The sequence below is a fragment of the Martes martes genome, assembly GCF_963455335.1.
Source record: "Martes martes genome assembly, chromosome: 15".
In the NCBI taxonomy this organism is placed as follows: Eukaryota; Metazoa; Chordata; class Mammalia; order Carnivora; family Mustelidae; genus Martes; species Martes martes.
The window spans coordinates 67,374,577-67,395,220 of NC_137903.1; the positions used below are offsets into that span (position 1 = coordinate 67,374,577).

The following is a 20,644-nucleotide window of genomic DNA, read 5'->3' on the forward strand; positions in this document are numbered from 1 at the left end:
TATATATTGTTTTTTTTTAAAATAATTTAAAAAATTTTTTTACAAACATATAATATATTATTGGCCCCAGGGGTACAGGTCTGTGAATCGCCAGGTTTACACACTTCACAGCACTCACCATAGCACATACCCTCCCCAATGTCCACAACCCCACCCCCCTCTCCCGACCCCCTACCCCCGGCAACCCTCAGTTTGTTTTGTGACATTAAGAGTCTCTTATGATTTGTCTCCCTCCTGATCCCATCTTGTTTCATTTATTCTTTTCCTACATATTGGGGGTTTTTTTGGTTGTAACTACAGCAGAAATATATTTTAAAGCATCACAAAGGTTTATGATATCTCACCAAACAAAACAAATCAAAAAAGCATTGTATCAAAGGTATAATGGGATTCTAATTCCATTTCAATTTCACAGTATTAGGGGAGATCTTTTTTCCTCTTCTCTGTGCTTTTCCGAATTTTCATGTCTTTTTTTTTTTTTTTAAACAATGAACGTATTATATGAGCGATAAGGGGGAAGAGCTACGTGTTCTTTTTCCAAGTTCTAGCCTGTCATCCTACAGCCGGTTATGTAGAGACTTCCCTAGTGTTCTCCGAGGAGACGGACCAGCTATACTGGAGGAATTACCTGCCTTCTATCTCACATGATGACAGAGAGTACACAGGCCAACAGCCATAACGTGGCCTGAGACTGGGCACGGTGCAGGTGCTTCCTACCTGTCCAGCCTCCCTTACCACCTGCAGCCACTGTGGCTGTCCCGGGGCTCCCAGGCTGCTCCAGTCCGTGACTGGCCTAGAATGTTCTCCCCACCTGATGTGGTAATGCTTATTCAAAGTAATTCCTCAGCTCTGAAATCCCTGTCTCTGGGGACCCTTCCTCAGGTCAAGCTCTCATCATTTCCTTTCACTGCAACACTTTTTTTTTCTTTCTGCATTTATTCAGGTGATTTTTATTAATATCTAAAGCCTCTTCCTTAAAAAAAAAAATAAGTGTGAGGTCTATTAGGGTTTTACTGAATCCCCAGTGCTAGCATGCTTCCTGGAGCCTTGAAGGAACGCCAGTATTTGTTGCATGTATGAATGCATCCATGTAAGAGGACATGTGGAAATCCAAGTGGAGATGGGAGAACATTTTCACTACGTCCGCCCAGAGTCATCAATCTGATTAATGAATCATAAGTATTTACTGAGTGTCTGTGTGCCCTCTGCTAGACGCAGTAGGAGGGGAAGACTAACATAGGAGAGGAGCCCGTAGACTATGAAGAGATGAGAAAACATATGAAACAGATAAATCACACTACTGATTAAACTACTACACTGGCATCATATTGTATTTTTAATGGCCGCATAAATAGAAATTTTCTATATAGACAATATCCATTTGAGCAAATGGTATTCATGTTTTCGGCCCGAACAGCCTTTCAACAAACTCAAGTGTTTTCCCACCATTCTTCTCCCCAGAAATCCTTCTCTACTTCCCTCAGACTCCCTAAAACGTAACATTATCCAGCTTAAAACGTATTAGCAATAAGGACCTATAGTCTACAGAGCACCTTCCCTCATACTCATCGGAGAAATTTTTTTAAAAGGAGGCAATGCCAAGAACAGAGTCTGGAGAATGAAAATAAGCCCAGAGGAAAAGGAAGCAAATCTCAGGGGGAAACAGCCCCCGCGCACACACGCTCTGTGTGTGCAGGTGCGCTCCAAGCCTTTCCCGTATAAACCCATTAATGGTCCCATCGCCTCCATGCAGTGACTGTGATCCTTGTTTATTATGAAGCTGAAGGAACTGAGTCACAAGGAGGGCAGCAAGTCGCCCAGGGCACACCACGGGTGGCTGGCAGAGCCCGGCAGTCTGGCTCCTGGGGCTGGGCTCCCGGCCACTGCATCACGACAGCTGCCCCAGCCTCTCCCCTCGGAGTGCCAGGGTCCCCATTCTTTCCTTGCCACCCCCTTGCCCAGGCTTTCTACCCTACATAATTAATGCCTTCCTCTTGGGCCCAAATTCCTCCATGCAAATGCAGCCCCAAGCTCCTTAAGTCATCGTTCTCTTTGGACTTCTTTCCAGATCTTTCCATTTTTAATCATTCCATTTTTATTCTACCCACGAGATGCCTATTTACAAGCTGGGCCACTCATGGAGCAACGAAGAATGGCCTGCAGCACCGCACAAGTGCGACCCCAGGAAGGCAAACGGGAGGTCGGGTTTCCGACTCGACACCGAGTGCGCGATCTGACGCCGCTGATAACAGCTCTGAGAGCAGCCACCCCGGCCCCCTTCGCTTGAGTTCTGACTGTGGGCCCGTTACTGTTTCCAGCGCTCTCCCGTATTAACTCACTCAGCCGCACAACCACCTGTGAGGTGAGTCCTGGCACTGTCCTTCTGCTTCACCGTTGGAGAAAAGAGGCACAGAGAGTTTAGGTCATTTGCCAAAAGGTGGGACAGACGTGCAGCCGACACGGGTCTCCGGGAGCTCGCCACGGAGCCCCGGCCCTCAGCGCGGAGCCCACAGCCTCCTACTCCCACCCACGAAACTTCCAGTTTTACATCTTTTTCCTTCTGACACAAGAAGCAGAAGCTCTTTTCTAATAATGACCCATGTCTGTTATATTTCATTTCAAGACCGTTCCCAGCAATCACCCTGCCCCCCATTGCCAGGATTTTCTCAGTGGCTTTTTCCTTTCCTACCTTATTATTTTGTGTTATTATTTTTGCTCCCTTGTCTCAGAAGGCGGCTGGAATTGTTAACATTCACTGTGATTTCACAATAACTGGAAAATTTACACGGGGACGTTATGATTAAGATAGAGCATATTTTCCAAACGTATGACCTTAAATTGGGGATCGTATCATAATAAGAGGAAATTCGACTCCGGGCGTGTGGGCACTATTCCTGCACTGCTCAGCCCGGGATGTCCAGGAGTGATTCACACATGCCCCTGTCTCCAGACCAGCCCCCCATGGAAGTAGGTAACCTCCTGCCCCCACCCCACCCCCGGTGACCACCGCCGCTAAGTATTATCAACGGCTCCTGTATTATCAACATCTAATTTCATGGGAAGGGCTGTGGTGAGTTTCTGGAACTTGAATAGGAAGTTGCTTTTCTAAACAGCTTGACACTGAGGGGAGGCAGCAAGACTATAAGAAGTCCGGGCTGGGCGGGCGGCCGAGAGGAAGCCCAGGCGCAGAGGAGATGGTAAGTTCATTTCTCTGTATCTGGGGCGGGGGTGAGACGCGGCGTGGAGGCTGAGGCAGGCGGGTGGGGAAGGGCAGTAGTCATGGTGCTTTGGGGAGAACAGTCCATTAGAGTGCGAGCATCTCCAAACCTGCTGTCCGCTTTGGACCCTCTAACGTTCTTGGGGGTTGAGGCTGCTCTTTCCATGCTACGAGTGAAGCCGCCGAGCCTCACGGAGACCAGGAGTTTCACGCACGGCCGCACTGCTAGGCTTGACATTGCCGGGATCTGGACTTCTGTCCCCTGGCTCCACGCTGCTGTTTTTCCTCAGAAACTCTCATGGTGCAGGTTTTGGTAAAGCCTCGGTCACCTTCTCCAGGCTTCTCCTGCTCTTCTCTCTGGCTTGAAGGCAAGGCAGAGCAGGTGCCCTGGGACGACCTGAGATTGGATGTGTTCTCATCCCAGCCCTCCCAGTTCCCTCTCTGAGCCCTAGGAGTCTGCCGGGACTTACGTGGAGACTCCGAATGGTTTCCATTTCTGCCTTAAGTCTCCATGCTGTTAGTGACTCAGTTTCTCCATCTGTAAAGTAGATAAAATTCCAGCACTCTATAGCGTCATGGGGAAGATTAAATAAGATTGCACTGAAAAGCATTTAAATCTGAGGCTGGCACATGGTAACTGATTAGTAAATGCCAGCTAGTATTGATGTGAAAAAGAAAAAATTTGTGGAGTTTGGGATCCAGGAAAGATACAAGGAAAAGTAGGCATTTTGGAACTCATTAACAGATAAGCCATACAGTTTTACTCCTGACTTACCAGGAATATCTCCCACAGTCCCAGGGTCCAAGACCCTACGATCTGTAGCTAGTAAGGAACCATCTGTCCGTGTTTTTGAGCCCCTTTCCATGGGATGTCAGAAGAAATCAGCATTCATACATGATTCACCCCACCTCTTTGCTTTACTACAGTACACTTTTCAAATATGTGCAGTGGGGATTTTCTGTGCTGGGGATAATAGAGAAGGAGACTGTGAAGAAAGCAGGAATGAGTTTGAGTCTGTCCTGAATTTGAACTCCAATGACATGAGAATGTGGATTGCCTTTGTCTCATCTCCTGCATATCACACATTCTCCGTGCTGGTCGTGCTGGTCGACTTACATGGACAAGGAGTTAGTCATCTCCTCTTTCTACTCAGTCTGGGATTCTCCTCTATTTCAGAAGTATGTGGACACATTGGATCGTGGGGTTCTTTGGGGTTCTAGCGAAAGTACAACTCTTCATCCCAGATGAAAATGCAAACGTCCTCATAAACACAAGCTTTCTGGACAAGGACAGTGGGTTCCCCGACCCACACATGGGTCTCAGGTTAAGAGCCCTACTCTATTGCCTCTTGTGCTTCAGGCTTAGAAGCGCCTCCCGCAGCGTCTTGAAACTGGGCTGAACTCTGCAATCTAGAGCTGTTTTCCACATTCCAAAAGTAAGCCCTCTTCCTTGGGCCCTGGGCACATTTGGCTCTTGGGATTCAGGAACCTCAGCCCTCTGCGTGTGAATTTGGCTTCAGGTTCAGAGTGACCTCAGCGAACCTCTAGGACCCGAGGAAGGAGGCTCAGGTTTATCTGGTGGAGGGTTCTCCATCGGAGGAGTCGGGGTGTTCTCAGTCAGAGGAGTCTTGGAGAGGGGAGATTGGGAATTCGCAGTTAAATTGTGCTGATGTTAGAGTTTTTGTGGGTTAAGGAACAGTTCTGGAGTCTCTTCCATTTATACCTCAACCATCTTAGGTCTGTGGCTTTTAGTTCTTTCTCTTCTACTACCTCTTTTTCAGAATGTAGCTACGGGGTTCACCTTCTCCTGGGCTGGCCACCGGCTCTTAGAATAGGTAGCTTCAGAATTAAGTAAGTGGAAACTTAATCAAATCTCCAAAAGTCAAAATGACCTACTGCTTAACGGGCAAGACTGAGAAAAGACCCTGGAAATTAGGCTCATGGTGATTTCATGAATGACATTTATTACATTATCTTCCAGGTGTCTCACTTCTTTGATTGAAAAGCAGACAGAAACTTTATAAAGTCAAATACAAAATGATTCCTTTGTACTTGTAGGGATATAGCTCTGTCATGCTCTAATGGACTTTTAAAAATTAGGTATGCTACTTTATTTTTAATGCTAGTAATTCGACCTAAATAATGGTGATTGGTAGTCACATTTAAAATACATGCTCTGATTCTTGGTGTTAATGTCCTGGGCTGCTTCCTGTTTTTATTTCTAATTTGCTGTCGGCCTAGAGACCTCTTTTTATTTTTTTCACTGTGCTTCATTTTCTACCTTTAATTGCTGGGGCTACTAACATCTGGGCTACTCCAGACCTCTATGTAGCGTCGGAAACTTCAGGGAAGTATTTTGGCAATTGTGATGCTTTGTGAAACCTGGACTTTGCCACCAGCAATGTGTATAGCTCTGCCCCCTCCACAACTCTCACATCTACCTCCCTGCTTTGGGTGTCCCAGCCAGACACCTTTTCCCTCCCACTGGGACTAGTACAGTAGCTTCCCCTTTGGGAGGCCCAGCCTCTCTGCGGCTAGTTCATCAAATTCATCAAAACCACTATACTCTGGGGCACCTGGGTGGCTCAGCGGGTTAAAACCTCTGCTTTCGGCTCAGGTCATGATCCCAGGGTCCTGGGATCGAGCCCCACATCGGGATCTCTGCTCAGCGGGGAGCCTGCTTCCCTTCCTCTCTCTCTGCCTGCCTCTCTTCCTGCTTGTGATCTCTGTCTGTCAAATAAATAGGAAAAAAAATTAAAATAAAAAAAATACACTATACTCAAGTCCCGCTGCTGAGGACGCTTCTCTGTTCAGAGCCCTGGCAATTAGGTCCCTTCTGGGCTATTACATGGCCCCAACCTGATGTGGTTTGGAGGGGGGCGGGGGGGTTGGAGCCAGCAGCCATGAAAGAATTCCTGAGATGTTTTCAGTGCAAAAAGAGGGTTTTTATTATAGCATGGGGACAGGACCCGTGGGCAGAAAGACCTGCACTGGGACTGCGAGGAGTGACTGCTGATAGAAGACTTTCCGTCCTATGGAAGGAAGGGTGATGTGAGGGTTCCAGGAAATTGAGTCTCTAGCTTTCTGAAGAACTTTTTTTCTTTTCTGAAGAACTTTTTTTATTGCAAATGGATGGATCCTGCTGACTGTGATCTTTATCAGTTAACCCTTTGTTTCCCCTTTCCTTTGATCTTGGGTGCCAGGAGTGCCTGAGGAATGTCACACACAGCCCCCCTGGCAGAGAGGTGGGTTCCAGGGTGTTAGCTTGTGCTGTGCCCTCAGCTCCCTTTTCTCACCCTCATCAAAATTCCCTTTTCAATTAATCTCCAGGCTCTCCCAGTTTTCGACAGCAATCAGACTACATCATAGCCTCTATTAAAATCTACACCTCCCTCCCCAGACCTCTGACTGCTCTTTGCACGTAGAACAAAATCTTATCCCCTTGTTTTAGTTCCCAAAGGCCCGGAATGATCTGTCACCAGCTTCGTGTCGTCCTCTCTTCCCACTGCTCATTCCTTTCCAGCTACACGGATAATGCAGTGCACGCTCTGCACTTCGCTGCCACTCAAAGCCTTCACACCAGCTTTTCGTTCCATCTTTAATTCCCTTCTTCCTGCTTCTCCCTGCCTGGCTTCTTCTGGCCCTTCTGCTTTCAGTTAAAAATGACCTCCTTAGGGGCTCCTGGGTGGCTCAGTCATTAAGCGTCTGCCTTCAGCTCTGCATCGGGCTCCCTGCTCAGCGAGAAGCCTGCTTCCCCCTCTCCCACTCCCCCTGCTTGTGTTCCCCTCTCTTGCTGTGTCTCTCTCTGTCAAATAAATAAAATCCTTAAAAAAAAATGACCTCCTTAGAGAGATCTGCCCAAGGTAACCACCCAGTCCCTCTACCCCACTTTAATTCTCAACCTAGCGCTTACCACTAGCTTCCAGGTTTCACCTTTATCTGTTATGAACTGTTCTGTATTTATTGGCATGTCATTGTCCGTCTTCCTCAATACATTGTATATTCCACGAGGACAGGAATGATGTCCGTTTCTATCATTTTAGTGCCAGTGCCTCAAAGAGTACCTGACACATTGTAGGCCTTTGATAAATGAATAGCTACTGAAATAAGCAATGGGAAAGAACAAGGAATAACAGGGAGCACCTGTCTTGGTGGGGGCAGTGACTTTGGTGATAGAAAAGGCTCCTTTCAGGAGGAGATTTTTGGATTTATAGCGCTAGGCACATGGAGAAGGAGGGGGTGCTCTGGGCAATTAGGAGAACAGAGGGCACATATAGTACTTCTGGAAACTACAAGATGTTTGTTATAAATGCATAGTAGAATTGTGTGGATGGTGAGTAAACTGAAAGTTAACGGCAGGAGAGGAGACTAGACAAAAGGAAGAGGCCATGTTTCAAAGGGTCTTACCTGCGTCATCTTGAAGAGTTTGTATTTGTTGCTCAAGGAATGGGATCAGCTGATGGACTTTAGGTAGTAAAGTGATATGATCAGGTTTTTGTGTTAGGAATACTATTCTGACTTCATTATGGAGAAAGAATTGAAGATGGGTAACCTGAAGATAGTCACTTGAGGCGAGACCAGACAGAAGATGTGCAAGAAGGAGAGAATGATGTCTGCGCTAGTACCTTAGCGGAAATAGGAAATCTGGAGAAAGCCCAGGTATCTGGTCCGAAGGTAAGGTCAGTAGGATTTGATGACAGGTTGATGTGAAGGGTTTGGACAAAGGAGAGAGAGCCTTCGTCTTCCCTCCATGGCCCGAAGGACTTCAGGGTCACGGGGTTCAGGTCAGGGAGACTGCCTGCTAGTAAGAACCTATGTCTCTTCTAGGAGCCCCTTTGAGTACTGAAGTCTTCCTGAGAGCCACACTCACTCCAGAGGGTTGGGTGGAAATTTGCTTTCTCGTCCCCAACTTCTAAGAGCTGCTGCTATTTGACGCCCTTCCCGGCTTTCCTGAAACACACCACCCACCGTCACAACCGCAGGTTTCCCCACTTCTCCACACATCCTTCTGTCTTACCCGTACAGTGTTAAGAGAGTGAGTCCTACTCATTGTTCCCTCACACAGGATGTGAGCCATCATGCCCCTTGCTTCTCTCACAACCAAATAGAGTGAGACAAAGTACCAAGATCTTTTTTTTTTTTTTCCCCACAGCTTTCTTGGGCTCTTCTGCCTCGTCATAATATACTTTTAAATTTGATACAACCGCTGCTGTAGACTTTTGATACTAAGTTATAATCATCACATATTTTTTCAGTGTTTTCTTACTCAGCACCCACTTCTGTCTTACTTTCAGTCATTCCTCTGCCTTTGTTTTTCAATGTATTTGCTCACTCATTCATAAAATATTTATTAAGCATTAAGCGTCTACTCTCTACTATCGCTGAGATTCAGACCTAAGTCATCTTGGCCTTGAGAAGTGTCTGCCAGCAGCGCCTTCTGACTGGGCACACACAGGCTTGCTTTGCGCTTGGACTGCCGATGTCACGCTCAGAAGGGAAGTCAGGGGTGGAGATGCTGCCTGCGGGCCATTTGGCCCACGGACGGATGACCAGAAGAAGACTCAGGAAAGCAGAGGAGTGATAAGAGAATAGGGTCATGGAGGCAGGAACCTAGGGAAGTCTCTATCTCTACAAGGGCAAGCAGTGGGCTGACATACATTCAGAGGAAGACCCATCAAAATTGCTCAAGATGTCAGATAAGAGTCAAGAGAAACAACGGAAGCATTTTCAATAAAAGGAAGTATTCAGTAGTATTTATTGGTGCAGAAAGGTCAAGGAAGACACGAAGGGAGAGTGTTCACTGGGTTTGGTAATTAGGGTTTCAGTGGTAAAGTTAGCAAGAGCAGTTTCGTGGGCTGGTGGTTGGAGAAGGCTGGAGAATAAAGGGAAAGTAGAAAGTTCAAGAGCCTGAACCATAGAGGAAGGAGAGAGGTCAGGATTGGGGCAGAAGGCAAACAGCCCCGGGGGCGGTGGGGGGACATTGTCGATTCTGCCTTTTAAAGTGCAAAGCTGTGGTCTACAGTGTAGACAGGGGAACAGAATTCCTTCCCATGGCACCATTTCTGCCCACGTTGTACGCCACCCTCCACGCTGGCAACCATGGGACTCCTGCTGGCATCCAATACCTCTTCCCAAGCAGTGAGGACAAGGGAAAAAACACTGGGTCTGGCACTTTGTCCCTGTCCCTCTCCTCATTCCATTTTTTCAGTTCTTAGGAAAAGTAAAATTAGAGAGAACTGTAGTATAAAGCAGCTTTAATAAAGGTTTACACGGGTACAGGATATGATTCTAATGACCTGGTCACAGACTGTTTCCGTGACTTCCAGTTTGAAGCTGACAGCCAGAGAACATTGCAGATTAGCAGAGCTCGTGTCCATTTCTCTTAGAGACATTTGCTCTTGTTTCAACACTTAACTGGCTCAGTAACACACGGAAACAGCCCTTAAATCTCCAGGATCTTAGAGCTGAAGATGACAGTGTAGACCAGGAACAGAGGTGAGAAAGCCTGCCCACCCCAGAGAAACTTCAGAGCAAAATGACTAGTCAAAGGAAGAAGATTCTCAGGCATCATCCGTTCTCCACACTCATACACAAAACCCTTGTCTGTTGCCGGCAACTTACTCTGTTGCCTTAAAGTTCACAGAGATTTGAACTCGCAGTCCACTAAATGTGGACATGAACTATCCATGAACTGTCTGAAATTGTCTAAAAACAAATTACAGCTGTGCATTTTTTGAAGAATCCTGACCAGCGCTCTTATCAGTCTTTCAAAGGAATTCAAATGTTCTGCAAGAATAAGAATCACTATGTTAACCCAACATCCACCTTGAAAACCTTAAAATGTTTAAAAACTTTCTCTCTCAGTTCTGTTTAAACCATATTTCAACATTTAAACAAGCTAGTTAAAATGTGAAACAGCTCTTTTGGGATAGTGGCTGGAGTCGGGCACGGACAGTGAAGCAGCAGCCTCCCCTGATCAGCCTCCCACACACTCCCTTGAATGTTCCCTAAAGCCAGAGGACCCTCTAGAAATGCTCGACCGAGAAAGGTACAGGGAAACAAACACTTCCAATGGGCCTATGGGGAGGACCACTAGATCACAAACACAGTACTCCACCAGTCTACTGGAGAAGGAACCCAGTGCATGTTCAAAGGTGAATATTGGGGGAACCCAGTGCACGTCCAAAGGTGAATATTGGGGTCCCCTTCATGAAATCCGCATGATGGGGTTCTTCAGCAGTAATGCTTTTGCTGCTTGTGCCTCTGAAAGAACTTTGGAAAGTTGTGTAAACTCTCACACCTTTTTAAGTAGAAAGCTAACTTCTTTGGTCATTAACTTTTAAAACTAGTAACGGAGGGGATGTCTAATACAGTGTAAAGATTAGCCTTTTATAGTAAATAGATGTCACATCATTTCTTAATATTCATTTCAGTGGAAGTAAGTACTGTAGTGATCTAATAACCCTCATCACTTAAAAAAACATAAATAAGTTTCGGATAGTAAGAAATTTTGTATTATTTCTTTTCTCTCCTCTCATAGCTATTTGTATTCCACTTTCTTTGCAGAATTTTAACGTGATACAATACAATTTAAAGCTTAAAGTCTTTACTTGATCACTACGTCTTACTTCTTTTCTTTTCCATTACCTCATTTAATTTTTTCCAATTAACATATAATGTATTTTTTATTTCAGGGGTACAGGTCTGTGAATCATCAGTCTTACACAATTCACAGCACTCACCATAGCACATACCCTCCCCAGTGTCCATCACCCAGTTACTCTATCCCTCCCACTGCCCTCCCCTCCAGCAACCCTGTTCGCTTCCTGAAATTGAGAGTCTCATATGGATTTTCTCCCTCTCTAGTTTCATCTTGTTTCATTTTTCCCTCCTTTCCCCTATGATCCTCTGTCTTGTTTCTCAAATTACTCTTTTTAAAAAAAATTTTTAATTTTTTTAAAACATATAATGTATTATTAGACCCAGGGGTACAGGTCTGTGAATTGCCAGGTGTACACACTTCACAGCACTCACCATAGCACATACCCTCCCCAAATGTCCATCACCCAGCCGCCCTATCCCTACCCCCCTTCCCCTGGCCCCCCTCAGTTTGTTTTGTGACATTAAGAGTCTCTTATGGTTTCTCAAATTACTCTTATCAGTGAGATCATATAATTGTTTTTCTCTGATTGACTTATTTCACTCAGCAAAATACCCTCTAGTTCCATCCACGTCGTTGCAAAAGGGAAGATTTCGTTTCTTTTGATGGCTGCATAGTATTCCATTGTGTGTATATACCACATCTTCTTTATCCATTCATCTGTTGATGGACATCTAGGCTCTTTCCATAGTTTGGCTCTTGTGGATGTTGCTGCTATAAACATTCGGGTGCACGTGCCTTTTTGGATCACTACATTTGTATCTTTAGGGTAAATACCCAGTAGTGCGATTGCTGGGTCATAAGGTAGCTCTATTTTCAACTTTTTGAGGAACCTCCATGCTGCTTTCTAGAGTGCCTGCACCAGCTTGCATGCCCACCAACAGTGTAGGAGGGTTCCCTTCTCCGCATCCTTGCCAACACCTGTTGTTTCCTGACTTGCTAATTTTAGCCATTCTGACCGGTGTCAGGTGGTATCTCACTGTGGTTTTGATTTGTATTTCCCTGATGCTGAGTGATGTTGAGCACTTTTTCATGTGTCTCTTGGCCATTTGGATGTCTTCTTTGCAGAAATGTCTGTTCATGTCTTCTGCCCATTTCTTGACTGGATTATTTGTCCTTTGGGTGTTGAGTTTGATAAGTTCTTTATAGATTTTGGATACTAGCCCTTTATCTGATATGTCATTTGCACATATCTTCTCTCGTTCTGTCGGTTGTCTTTTGGTTTTGTTGACTCTTTCCTTTGCTGTGTAAAAGCTTTTTATCTTGAAGTCCCAATAATTCATTTTGGTACCAGTTGAGACCTGATTTGTGACCCAGGATGTGATCTAGTCTGGAGTATGTTCCATGTGCACTAGGGAAGAATGTGTATTCTGTTGCTTTGGGATGGAATGTTCTGAATAGATCTGTGATGTCCATCTGGTCCAGTGTGTCATTTAAGGCCTTTATTTCCTTGTTGATCTTTTGCTTAGATGATCTGTCCATTTCAGTGAAGGGAGTGTTAAAGTCCCCTACTATTATTGTATTATTGTCGATGTGTTTCTTTGATTTTGTTATTAATTGGTTTATATAATTGGCTGCTCCCATGTTAGGGACATAGATATTTAAAATTGTTAGATCTTCTTGTTGGGCAGACCCTTTAAGTATGACATAGTGTCCTTCCTCATCTCTTCTTATAGTCTTGGCTTAAAATTGAATTTATATGATTTAAAGATTGCCACCCCAGCTTTCTTTTGATGTCCATTAGCATGGTAAATTGTTTTCCACCCCCTCACTTTAAATCTGGAGGTGTCTTTGGGTCTAAAATGAGTTTCTTGCAGACAGCATATCAATGGGTCTTTTTTTTTTTTTTAATCTATTCTGATACCCTATGTCTTTTGATTGGGGCATTTAGCCCATTTACATTCATGGTAACTATTGAAAGATATGAATTTAGTGCCATTGTATTGCCTGTAAGGTGACTGTTACTGTATATTGTGTCTATTCCTTTCTGATCTACTACTTTTAGGCTTTCTCTTTGCTTAGAGGACCCCTTTCAGTATTTCCTTTAGGGCTGGTTTGGTGTTTGCAAATTCTTTTAGTTTTTGTTTGTCCTGGAAGCTTTTTGTCTCTCCTTCTATTTTCAATGATAGCCTAGCTGGATGTAGTATTCTTGGAAGCATGTTTTTCTCATTTAGTGCTCTGAATATATCATGGCAGTCCTTTCTGGCCTGCAAGGTCTCTGTGGATAGGTCTGCTGTCAGTCTAATATTTTTACCATTGTATACTACAGACCTATTGTTCTGAGCTGCTTTTAGGATTTTCACTCTGTCTCTGAGACGTGTAAGTTTTACTATTAGATGATGGGGTGTTGACCTATTTTTATTTACTTTGAGGGGGATTCTCTTTGTCCATATTGATTAGGTCTCAAGCATTAGGTACTGCCTCTTGTTCTTTTTTTTTTTTTTTTTGAGGCTAATTTTTCCACTTTGTCATTTTGTCCAGAGAAGAAAAGATGAATGAGAGAACAAAATGTTAAAAGGGTAAGATCGACTCCAGAAAAATATATACTAAACAAATCAGAAAAGACCCAAAACTGGGATGAAAAGAAAGGGGAAAAAAAAAAAATATATATATATATATATGTGTGTGTGTGTGTGTGTCTATCTCAGGCTGAATATAACAGAGCCACACAGTTGATTGTGGGTATATTTTTGTCCTTTAGAAGAAACTGCCTCTCCAAATTTTAAAGAACTAAGAACTTATATATATATATATATAACTTATATATATATAAAACTTATATATATATAAAAATAAAGGTAAATGTGATGAAGGGATAGAATGGACAGAATATGACTGTAAAGATGAAAATTTAAAAAGATTAAAAAAAAAGAATTGATAAGAAGTTGGTTGAAAAAAGAAAGAAAAAAAATTAGAAAAAAAAAAAAGGAGAGAATGAGAATGTGATCAGGCGGGAGATAGAACAAAGCCATACACTAGATTTTGGTCTCTAAGAAGCTGTATCTCAAAATTTTAAGGAAAGAAATACACACGCCCACGCGGGTGTTTCATGTTGCCATGATTATCAAATGTCTTTGCCTGAGGCGGAACCGCACCGCCCTTGCCAGGGGCCGGGCCAAGCAATCTGCTCAGGTTCGTACTCAGAGCTTTTGTTCCCTGAGCGCTTTCCGTACCGCTTTGGAGGACGGGAATGAAGATGGCGCCGCTCAGTCTCCGGCGGGAGGAGCCGAGAGCTCGGGGTCCCGCTCCTCAGTGCGCTTTCGGAGAAAAACCATTAATCCCTCCCGTGTCCCTGGTCTCCGCCCAGGCTCCAAGCTTCCCCGGCCTGTGACCGAGCCTATCTCTGGTGCGCGGCCCCGTGTGGAGTCTCCAAACCCAGCAGATCCCTGCCGCTCTCCCCCGCCACTTCTCCCAGAGAAGAAAGGGGGGGGGTCTCCTCAGATCTACCACTTGTGGGGTCTCTGCTCGAAGACCAGTGGCCCGACTGTGCCTCAGGTCAGGGTTTATGGCAACCCCAAGCTGAGAGCTCCCTCCTTGGCTCTGTCTCTGCCCCTGGCTTCCCCGCTCCGATACCCGGGAGCTCTGCTGCACTCAGACACGCAGGGTCTTCCTGTGACCCTGAGGGACCTGAGACCACACCGTCCTGCAAGGGTTCCACACACCCCCCCCACCCGACCCCACCCCACTTAGCCTCTGGAGCGACGTCCCTCCGTGGAGCAGACTTCCAAACGTTCCAATATCAGGCCCCACTACTCTCTCACTTGCTGGTAAGTGGCTGACGGAGGCCTCTCCCCCGCGGTCTATCTGCCCAAATATCGCCTCGGGTTCACTTCTCCGCACGTCCGAACTTCCAGAAAGTGGTCGCTTTTCTGTTCCTAGAATTGCTGCTCTTCTTCTCTTCAATCTCCTGTTGAGTTCGTAGGTGTTCAGGATGGTTTGGTCACTGTCTAGCTAAACTCCTGGGAGCAGGCGAAATGTAGGTCTCCAGCTCCTCCGCCATCTTGCTCCTCCCCTTGCCTAAAAACAGTCTGAAAATGTTAACAGATCTGATGAAATCCTAACAGAAGGAAACTCATTAGAAATAACACTTGCTATTGATCCAAAGGGAGTACGTTTATTATACGTATAAAATATATATGTGTTATTCATATATATTAAATATTGAATAATATTGTGGACATAGGCTGAAATTGACAAGCAAGAAGATAAAACATAGATCAATAACACAGAGTGGATGGCGTAGCACAGGATAACTCACCGCTGCCCCAGGCATCAAAGCACAGGTCAGTCAGGGAGTCTGTGTGCAACTTCCTAGTACTTCGGGGTGTGGCATACTAGTTCTTAAAGGGAGATTATTGCATAATAACAATGACAATCTTTTTCTTATGTGCCTATTACAGAATGTTCCATAAACAAAAAATATCAATTGCACAGAGTAGTTACTTGACAAATATCTCGAATGAAAGAAGAAACAAGTTCTGTCCTCCGCTATGGAGCAGGGTACAACTCGGAAGCAGAGCAGTGAGAAACAAGAAGGAGGCAGAGGGCTTGAACCTCCACCCTGACTGGAAACAGGGAGGATTAGAATTCAACATGCTGATTATGGACAAGAATTTTTTTTGGCTTCACTGATTTCACATCGATGCTAAAAAGAAGTTTTCTTTTCTTGTTTTAGGCCAGCTGCCTAAAAGCCATCTGGAACCGGAGATTTCACAGAGTGGTCCTCAGAACGGCCCAGCTCCTTTGGTTCAGTGCCCTGATCTTTGGTAAACTTTATGTTAACCCTTCATCTGGCCCTGAGTAAGGAGGGGACCTTCTCCAAGTAGGAGAAGTTAAGGATGGTAGCCAGTTGTTGTGAGGTGTGGGAATACTCTTCTCACCCAAATGCCCGGGGGGGGAAAAATGCACCCAACACCATCACATTGCTGGAAAAACTGAAATGGACATCTCCAGGACCAATTACCCATTAGGCCCAGCTGGTGGTCCACAGCACCATTAGGGATCCACAAAAATGTCTTAGTATAGAGTATCCATAGATGTATTTATTTATACCACTGCAACTGTAGAACATAGTTTTGAATATTTTATTATGGAAGAAGGGGCTGATTGAAGTAAAACTGCCTAAACTCCATGGAGGTCAATATTGCAGCCATGGTGACACCAAAATAAAGTTTTAGGGCAAAGCAATGCAATAGAGGAGTCAGTGAGGGAGAGACCAGCATAAATGACGGTCATGCCAGCGGAAGAGGACAGGGTTGAGTAGGAACGAGCCTCTATAAACAGGAAAGACGGCCACTTCCCGGTCTGATTGCCTGCCCTGTACACTTCTTCACATGGGATCTGGCCTCTTCTGGCCCCGGGTGAGTTCCCACTGGCTACAAAAACATTATCTTCCCTCAGAGTGCCCCTTACACTTTTGAAGGGCACATCCCTTATTTCATTTAATATCACAAACATGTCTTAAAAGGCTTGTTTTAACACGTGAGTGAGCGGAAATGGAGGACACAGCGAAATTTATCAGAGAGAAACAGTCGAGAGCGGCGGAATGAGTGTAGACTGCAGATCAGGAGATTTGATTTGTGACCTGCCTGGGCCACAAACGCGTTGTGTTTCACTCAGCAAGTATTTCTGGGACACCTGTGAAGCGCCACGCTCCGTGCTTGGTGTGAGGGACCCAGAGATGAAAACAGAGCACTATCAGGATTCCTAAACTTGCCTTCGCAGGAAGAGACATTCCCCCACCCAGTGATAAGGGCGGTAGAGGCAGACATGAGGTGCGGCAGGAGCGTGGAGGAAGGGGCAGCGAGCCTACCTGGGCGAGTCCTGGAAAGTACGGGGAGGCCCATTCTGCAGGGTGCAGTGGGGAGGGCAGCCGGAATAGCAGGAAGAGCATTGCAAGGGCACAGAGTGGGAGTCTCTTTTGCTAAGCAGGTAAATATGGTGGGTGATGAGGCTGGGCCAGCAGGTAGGCTCCAGGTCACACAACATCTTGTTTCCCAGATGAGGAGGTAGAACCTGTAGAGCAAAAGCAGCCACCGAGACATTTTGTGTGTCACTTAAATTGGGCAAATTACTTAATATGTCTGTCCCACTTATAAAAGGAGGAGATGATTAGATGGTCCAAGTGTGTTATCATTATGATTACAAATTTCTAACCCTAAGGATCCTCAGAATACAATTTCCTATTCTGACTTCACGGATATACTTTTAGATGAAAGACGGAAACTCCCGTTCTTCCCTAGAAGGACTAGGTTAGACACAGAAGAGTCCCGTGTGAGGTCCTGGCGTCAGACGCTCATCGCAACCACGTGGAAGGGTCTTTGTGCTCCCAGAGCCGTGCTGGGTAAGGACGCTCACCTGCCAATCCCTCTCTTTACTCAGACTCGGTAAAGCAGAGAGAAGTGGCGGCATGGACCTACCACTACAGCACGAAAGCGTATTCCTGGAACTATTCCCGGGTGTTCTGCCAGAAGCACTACACGGACTTGGTGGCCATCCAGAACAAAAAGGAAATTGCTCACCTCAATGACGTCATACCCTACTACAGCTCCTACTACTGGATCGGGATCCGGAAGATCGGCGATCGGTGGACGTGGGTGGGAACCAAACAGCCCCTCACCGACGAGGCCGAGAACTGGGCTGAGCACGAGCCCAACAACAAGAAGAACAACCAGGACTGCGTGGAGATCTACATCAAGAGCGCCTCGGCCCCCGGCAAGTGGAACGACGAGCCGTGCGCGAAGCGGAAGCGCGCGCTGTGCTACACAGGTGAGCGCCCTCGCCGGGTCGCGCGCGGCCGCCGGGTGGGTGACGGGGCCGCCGGGTCGCGCGCGGCCGCCGGGTGGGTGACGGGGCCGCCGTCGGGGCCGCGGGGGCAGAGAACGAGCCGCGGCGCGCCCGGCACTGAGCCGCCCGACGAGCGGAAGATCGCGAGGAGAGAAACCGGGGTTTTGAGACTCGAATTTTACGGTCGCTTCCCGGTCACTCGACCCGCGGCCTCCTTTGGCGGCTGGCGCTCGGGTCGGTTTCGTCTCCCCAGACCGGCGTCCAGAGCTCTCTCGCCGCTCGCTGCCCCAGTAGACGCGGAGAGGCGCTGCGCCACCGCCCGGAGCCGCGGCTGCCCTCCCGCCGGCCGTCGGTTCGCGGCTCGGCCGTCCGCCTCGCGCCGTCCCGCGGAGAACCTCGTCCGCCGGACCCTCTGGTTCCCTCACGCCGCTGACGAGACGAAGGCTCGGGCTGCTGAGGCGCGCGCGCGGGGTTCCGAGCCACACGGCGGCGGAGCCGGTTTCAAACTCTTGATGCAAAGCGCGTGTTGTGTCGCCCCAAGCGCGACCGTCCCCTCCGCCCCCCGTTCTCACGAGACAACACGAGGCCGGACCGAGAACCACAGCGTGTCAAGGCGTCCCTTCAGCGGCAGCGCGTCCGGGGTGCGGGACGCTGGGGGAGGGGCGGCGCGGGAAGGGGTGACGGGGAGTGTGTCTGCTTCCGGGTCAGCGCGCGCGCGCGCTCGGCCGCCTAGTCCCGCGCTCGCGCGTCCTGACGGACGAGCCCTGCTGCCTCCCGCGGCTCGGAAGCGCTGCGGCGCCTGCGCGGAGACGGCGGCGCCTGCGCGGAGACGACGTCCCGGACCGCACCGTCCCGAGCGCGCTGAGGCTTCCGCCGTGTTCGTTCCAACATCGGCTCGGCCGGGCTGGACGGGTCAGGCGGAGGGAAATAAGTCACGCAGAGGAAGGCAATTGCCACGTGGTTTCACTCCCGCGTGGAACATGTTTGTTTTGTTTTGTGTTTGCAGTACTTTTACTTGAAGGCTTTATCAAAAATACAGCCTTTCGTGAGGTGTTTTTGAGAAGGGAGAGGCGGAAAAGAGCGTAGAGAAAAGCTAACGCGTCTGCTCCGTGAGCTCCCGTCGCAGTGGGGCCGTTTCTGTTTCTTACATTCATTTAAACGAGCCCCTTGAAGCCGCTGCTGAGGGGAAGGCGTAACGCACCGCGGTTCTCGGTCCCGGCCTCGTGTTGTCTCGTGGGAACGGGGAGGCGCCGAGGGCCGCAGGGGCGGGGGGACCCGAATGGGAGGAAATCGCAGAGGGAGACCAACCGCGAGAGACTCTGCGCTCCGGGAGCCAAACTGAGGGTGGCCGAGGGGGGGGTGGGGGCGGGGCGTCGGGGGATGGGTTTTGAGGGGCGCGTGTGGCGGTGAGCCCGGGGCGTGATCGCAGCTAGTGAGTCGTTGACCACCACGTCAAGAACGGGTGGTGAATGATGTGTTGGCTAATTGGACTTCGCAAAACAAAGTCACTCATCTGTAAATTCTGGGAATCACAAACGCCTCCCCCCGGAGCTCTTGCTCCGCTCGCCTCTACTCTGTCTCTCTTCTCATGTCATCTCCTGTCCGAGGGAAAACAGATCCATAAATGCGTTGTCGTGTAGTCGGGTCTCATTTTATAAATAATACATAGACAAATTAACAAATTTATGAATTTAAACAATCATGACCTGTTCTTTGTAGGCCGGGACGAGCATGACCGGAATCTCAGGGCATCCCGCTGCCTCCCGGTCAGCTCCCTACACTCCCTGGGTCATGCCTCCCCGGAACAGTCCCTGTAAGGTTATCTTGTTGCCAGTAGATGTTTCCAGTTCGCCACTGCTTCCCATCCCGCCCAACCTTCAACAGCCGTCACTCCAAGATCGCCTTCCCCAGTAAACTGCAAAAAAATCACAAGGAAGAAAAGCGATTAAAAGCTACGGGCGTGCATGATACCTCTCCTCTAGCCTGCGGGAACGGGGGACACGGCTAATGGTTGCAATTTCACTGCACAGTCAGTTTCTGTCTCCACCAAACACACCACTCTAGGCAGCCACTCTCCGGAGTGGCATGTTTTTGCCACCCAAGATGGAAAGGGTGTAGGGAACCATCAGCCATCTGTAGGAAACATGAGAGACAGACATGTCTGCAACAAGAAATTAAGTTGGACCACTTCTCTAAATGTCAGGATTTGTTACATCTCAGAACAGCTTAGCAGGAGGGGGAAAAAAAAAAGATTCATTCAGTGAATCATCACTATGTCCTTTCCTGGGGATTCAAAGATATAGACAATTACTAGCCTGCCTGATTCCCTGAAGTGGAGGAGAGGACGGACCTGGGACTGTTTTCTCCTGTATAACATTCTGAGATCCTGAGGAAGCTACAATCGGAACAGAATGTGCGTGTTCTAAGAGCACAGGACAGACAGGTATTGCTGCCGGAAGACTGGTGAGGTCGAGGCGATAGGAGGGAAGGTGTGGACCAAACATGTGTCCAGTATCTAGCGCTGCTGCTTCCCCTGCATCTGCCCGTTCCTTGGAACTCTTTCTAGTGCCCCCGTGCAGCTTCACCACACTTGCCGGCTGCCTCGGGGACGTCCTCCTGTGGAATCTGCATGACTTCTAGAATTTTCGCATCTCGGAGTTGTGAGGGAATGTGGAAGTCATCTAGTATAACCCTCTATGTGACATAGGAATTTTCTCTTGTAATAGACCCCAAAGTGGACCACATGTGGCCAGAGCTCGGTGCAGAGGAAACACCACCAGAAAATAGTCTTGCCTCAGACCTTGCCCCCACCTGTGGCCTCATCAGTAAAAACATTCTCCGTGCTTTCAGAGTACTGATTCTAATGCTAACCCTCCATCAGGTGCCTAGTGCATAGTGCATACGTCCATCCCCAAGAGCCCCTTGCAGGAAAGAACCCCCAACCCCTCTCTGCTCAGACTTAGTGGGACGGGCCTGGCTGG

The 20,644-nt window shown here is 47.5% G+C and overlaps 1 protein-coding gene across 1 annotated transcript in view; it reads left to right on the top strand.

Moving 5' to 3' along the window:
• Window positions 1–3,177: 3,177 nt before the first annotated feature.
• SELP (selectin P) overlaps window positions 3,178–20,644 on the top strand; it is a 43,763-nt gene continuing 26,296 nt past the window's right edge. Inside the window, exons 1-3 of the mRNA XM_080824942.1 lie at window positions 3,178–3,197; window positions 15,553–15,643; window positions 17,259–17,645. Of these exons, the coding sequence (XP_080681068.1) occupies window positions 3,195–3,197; window positions 15,553–15,643; window positions 17,259–17,645 (481 nt within the window). The 5' untranslated portion in view covers window positions 3,178–3,194. The remainder of the gene's footprint in view (window positions 3,198–15,552; window positions 15,644–17,258; window positions 17,646–20,644) is intronic.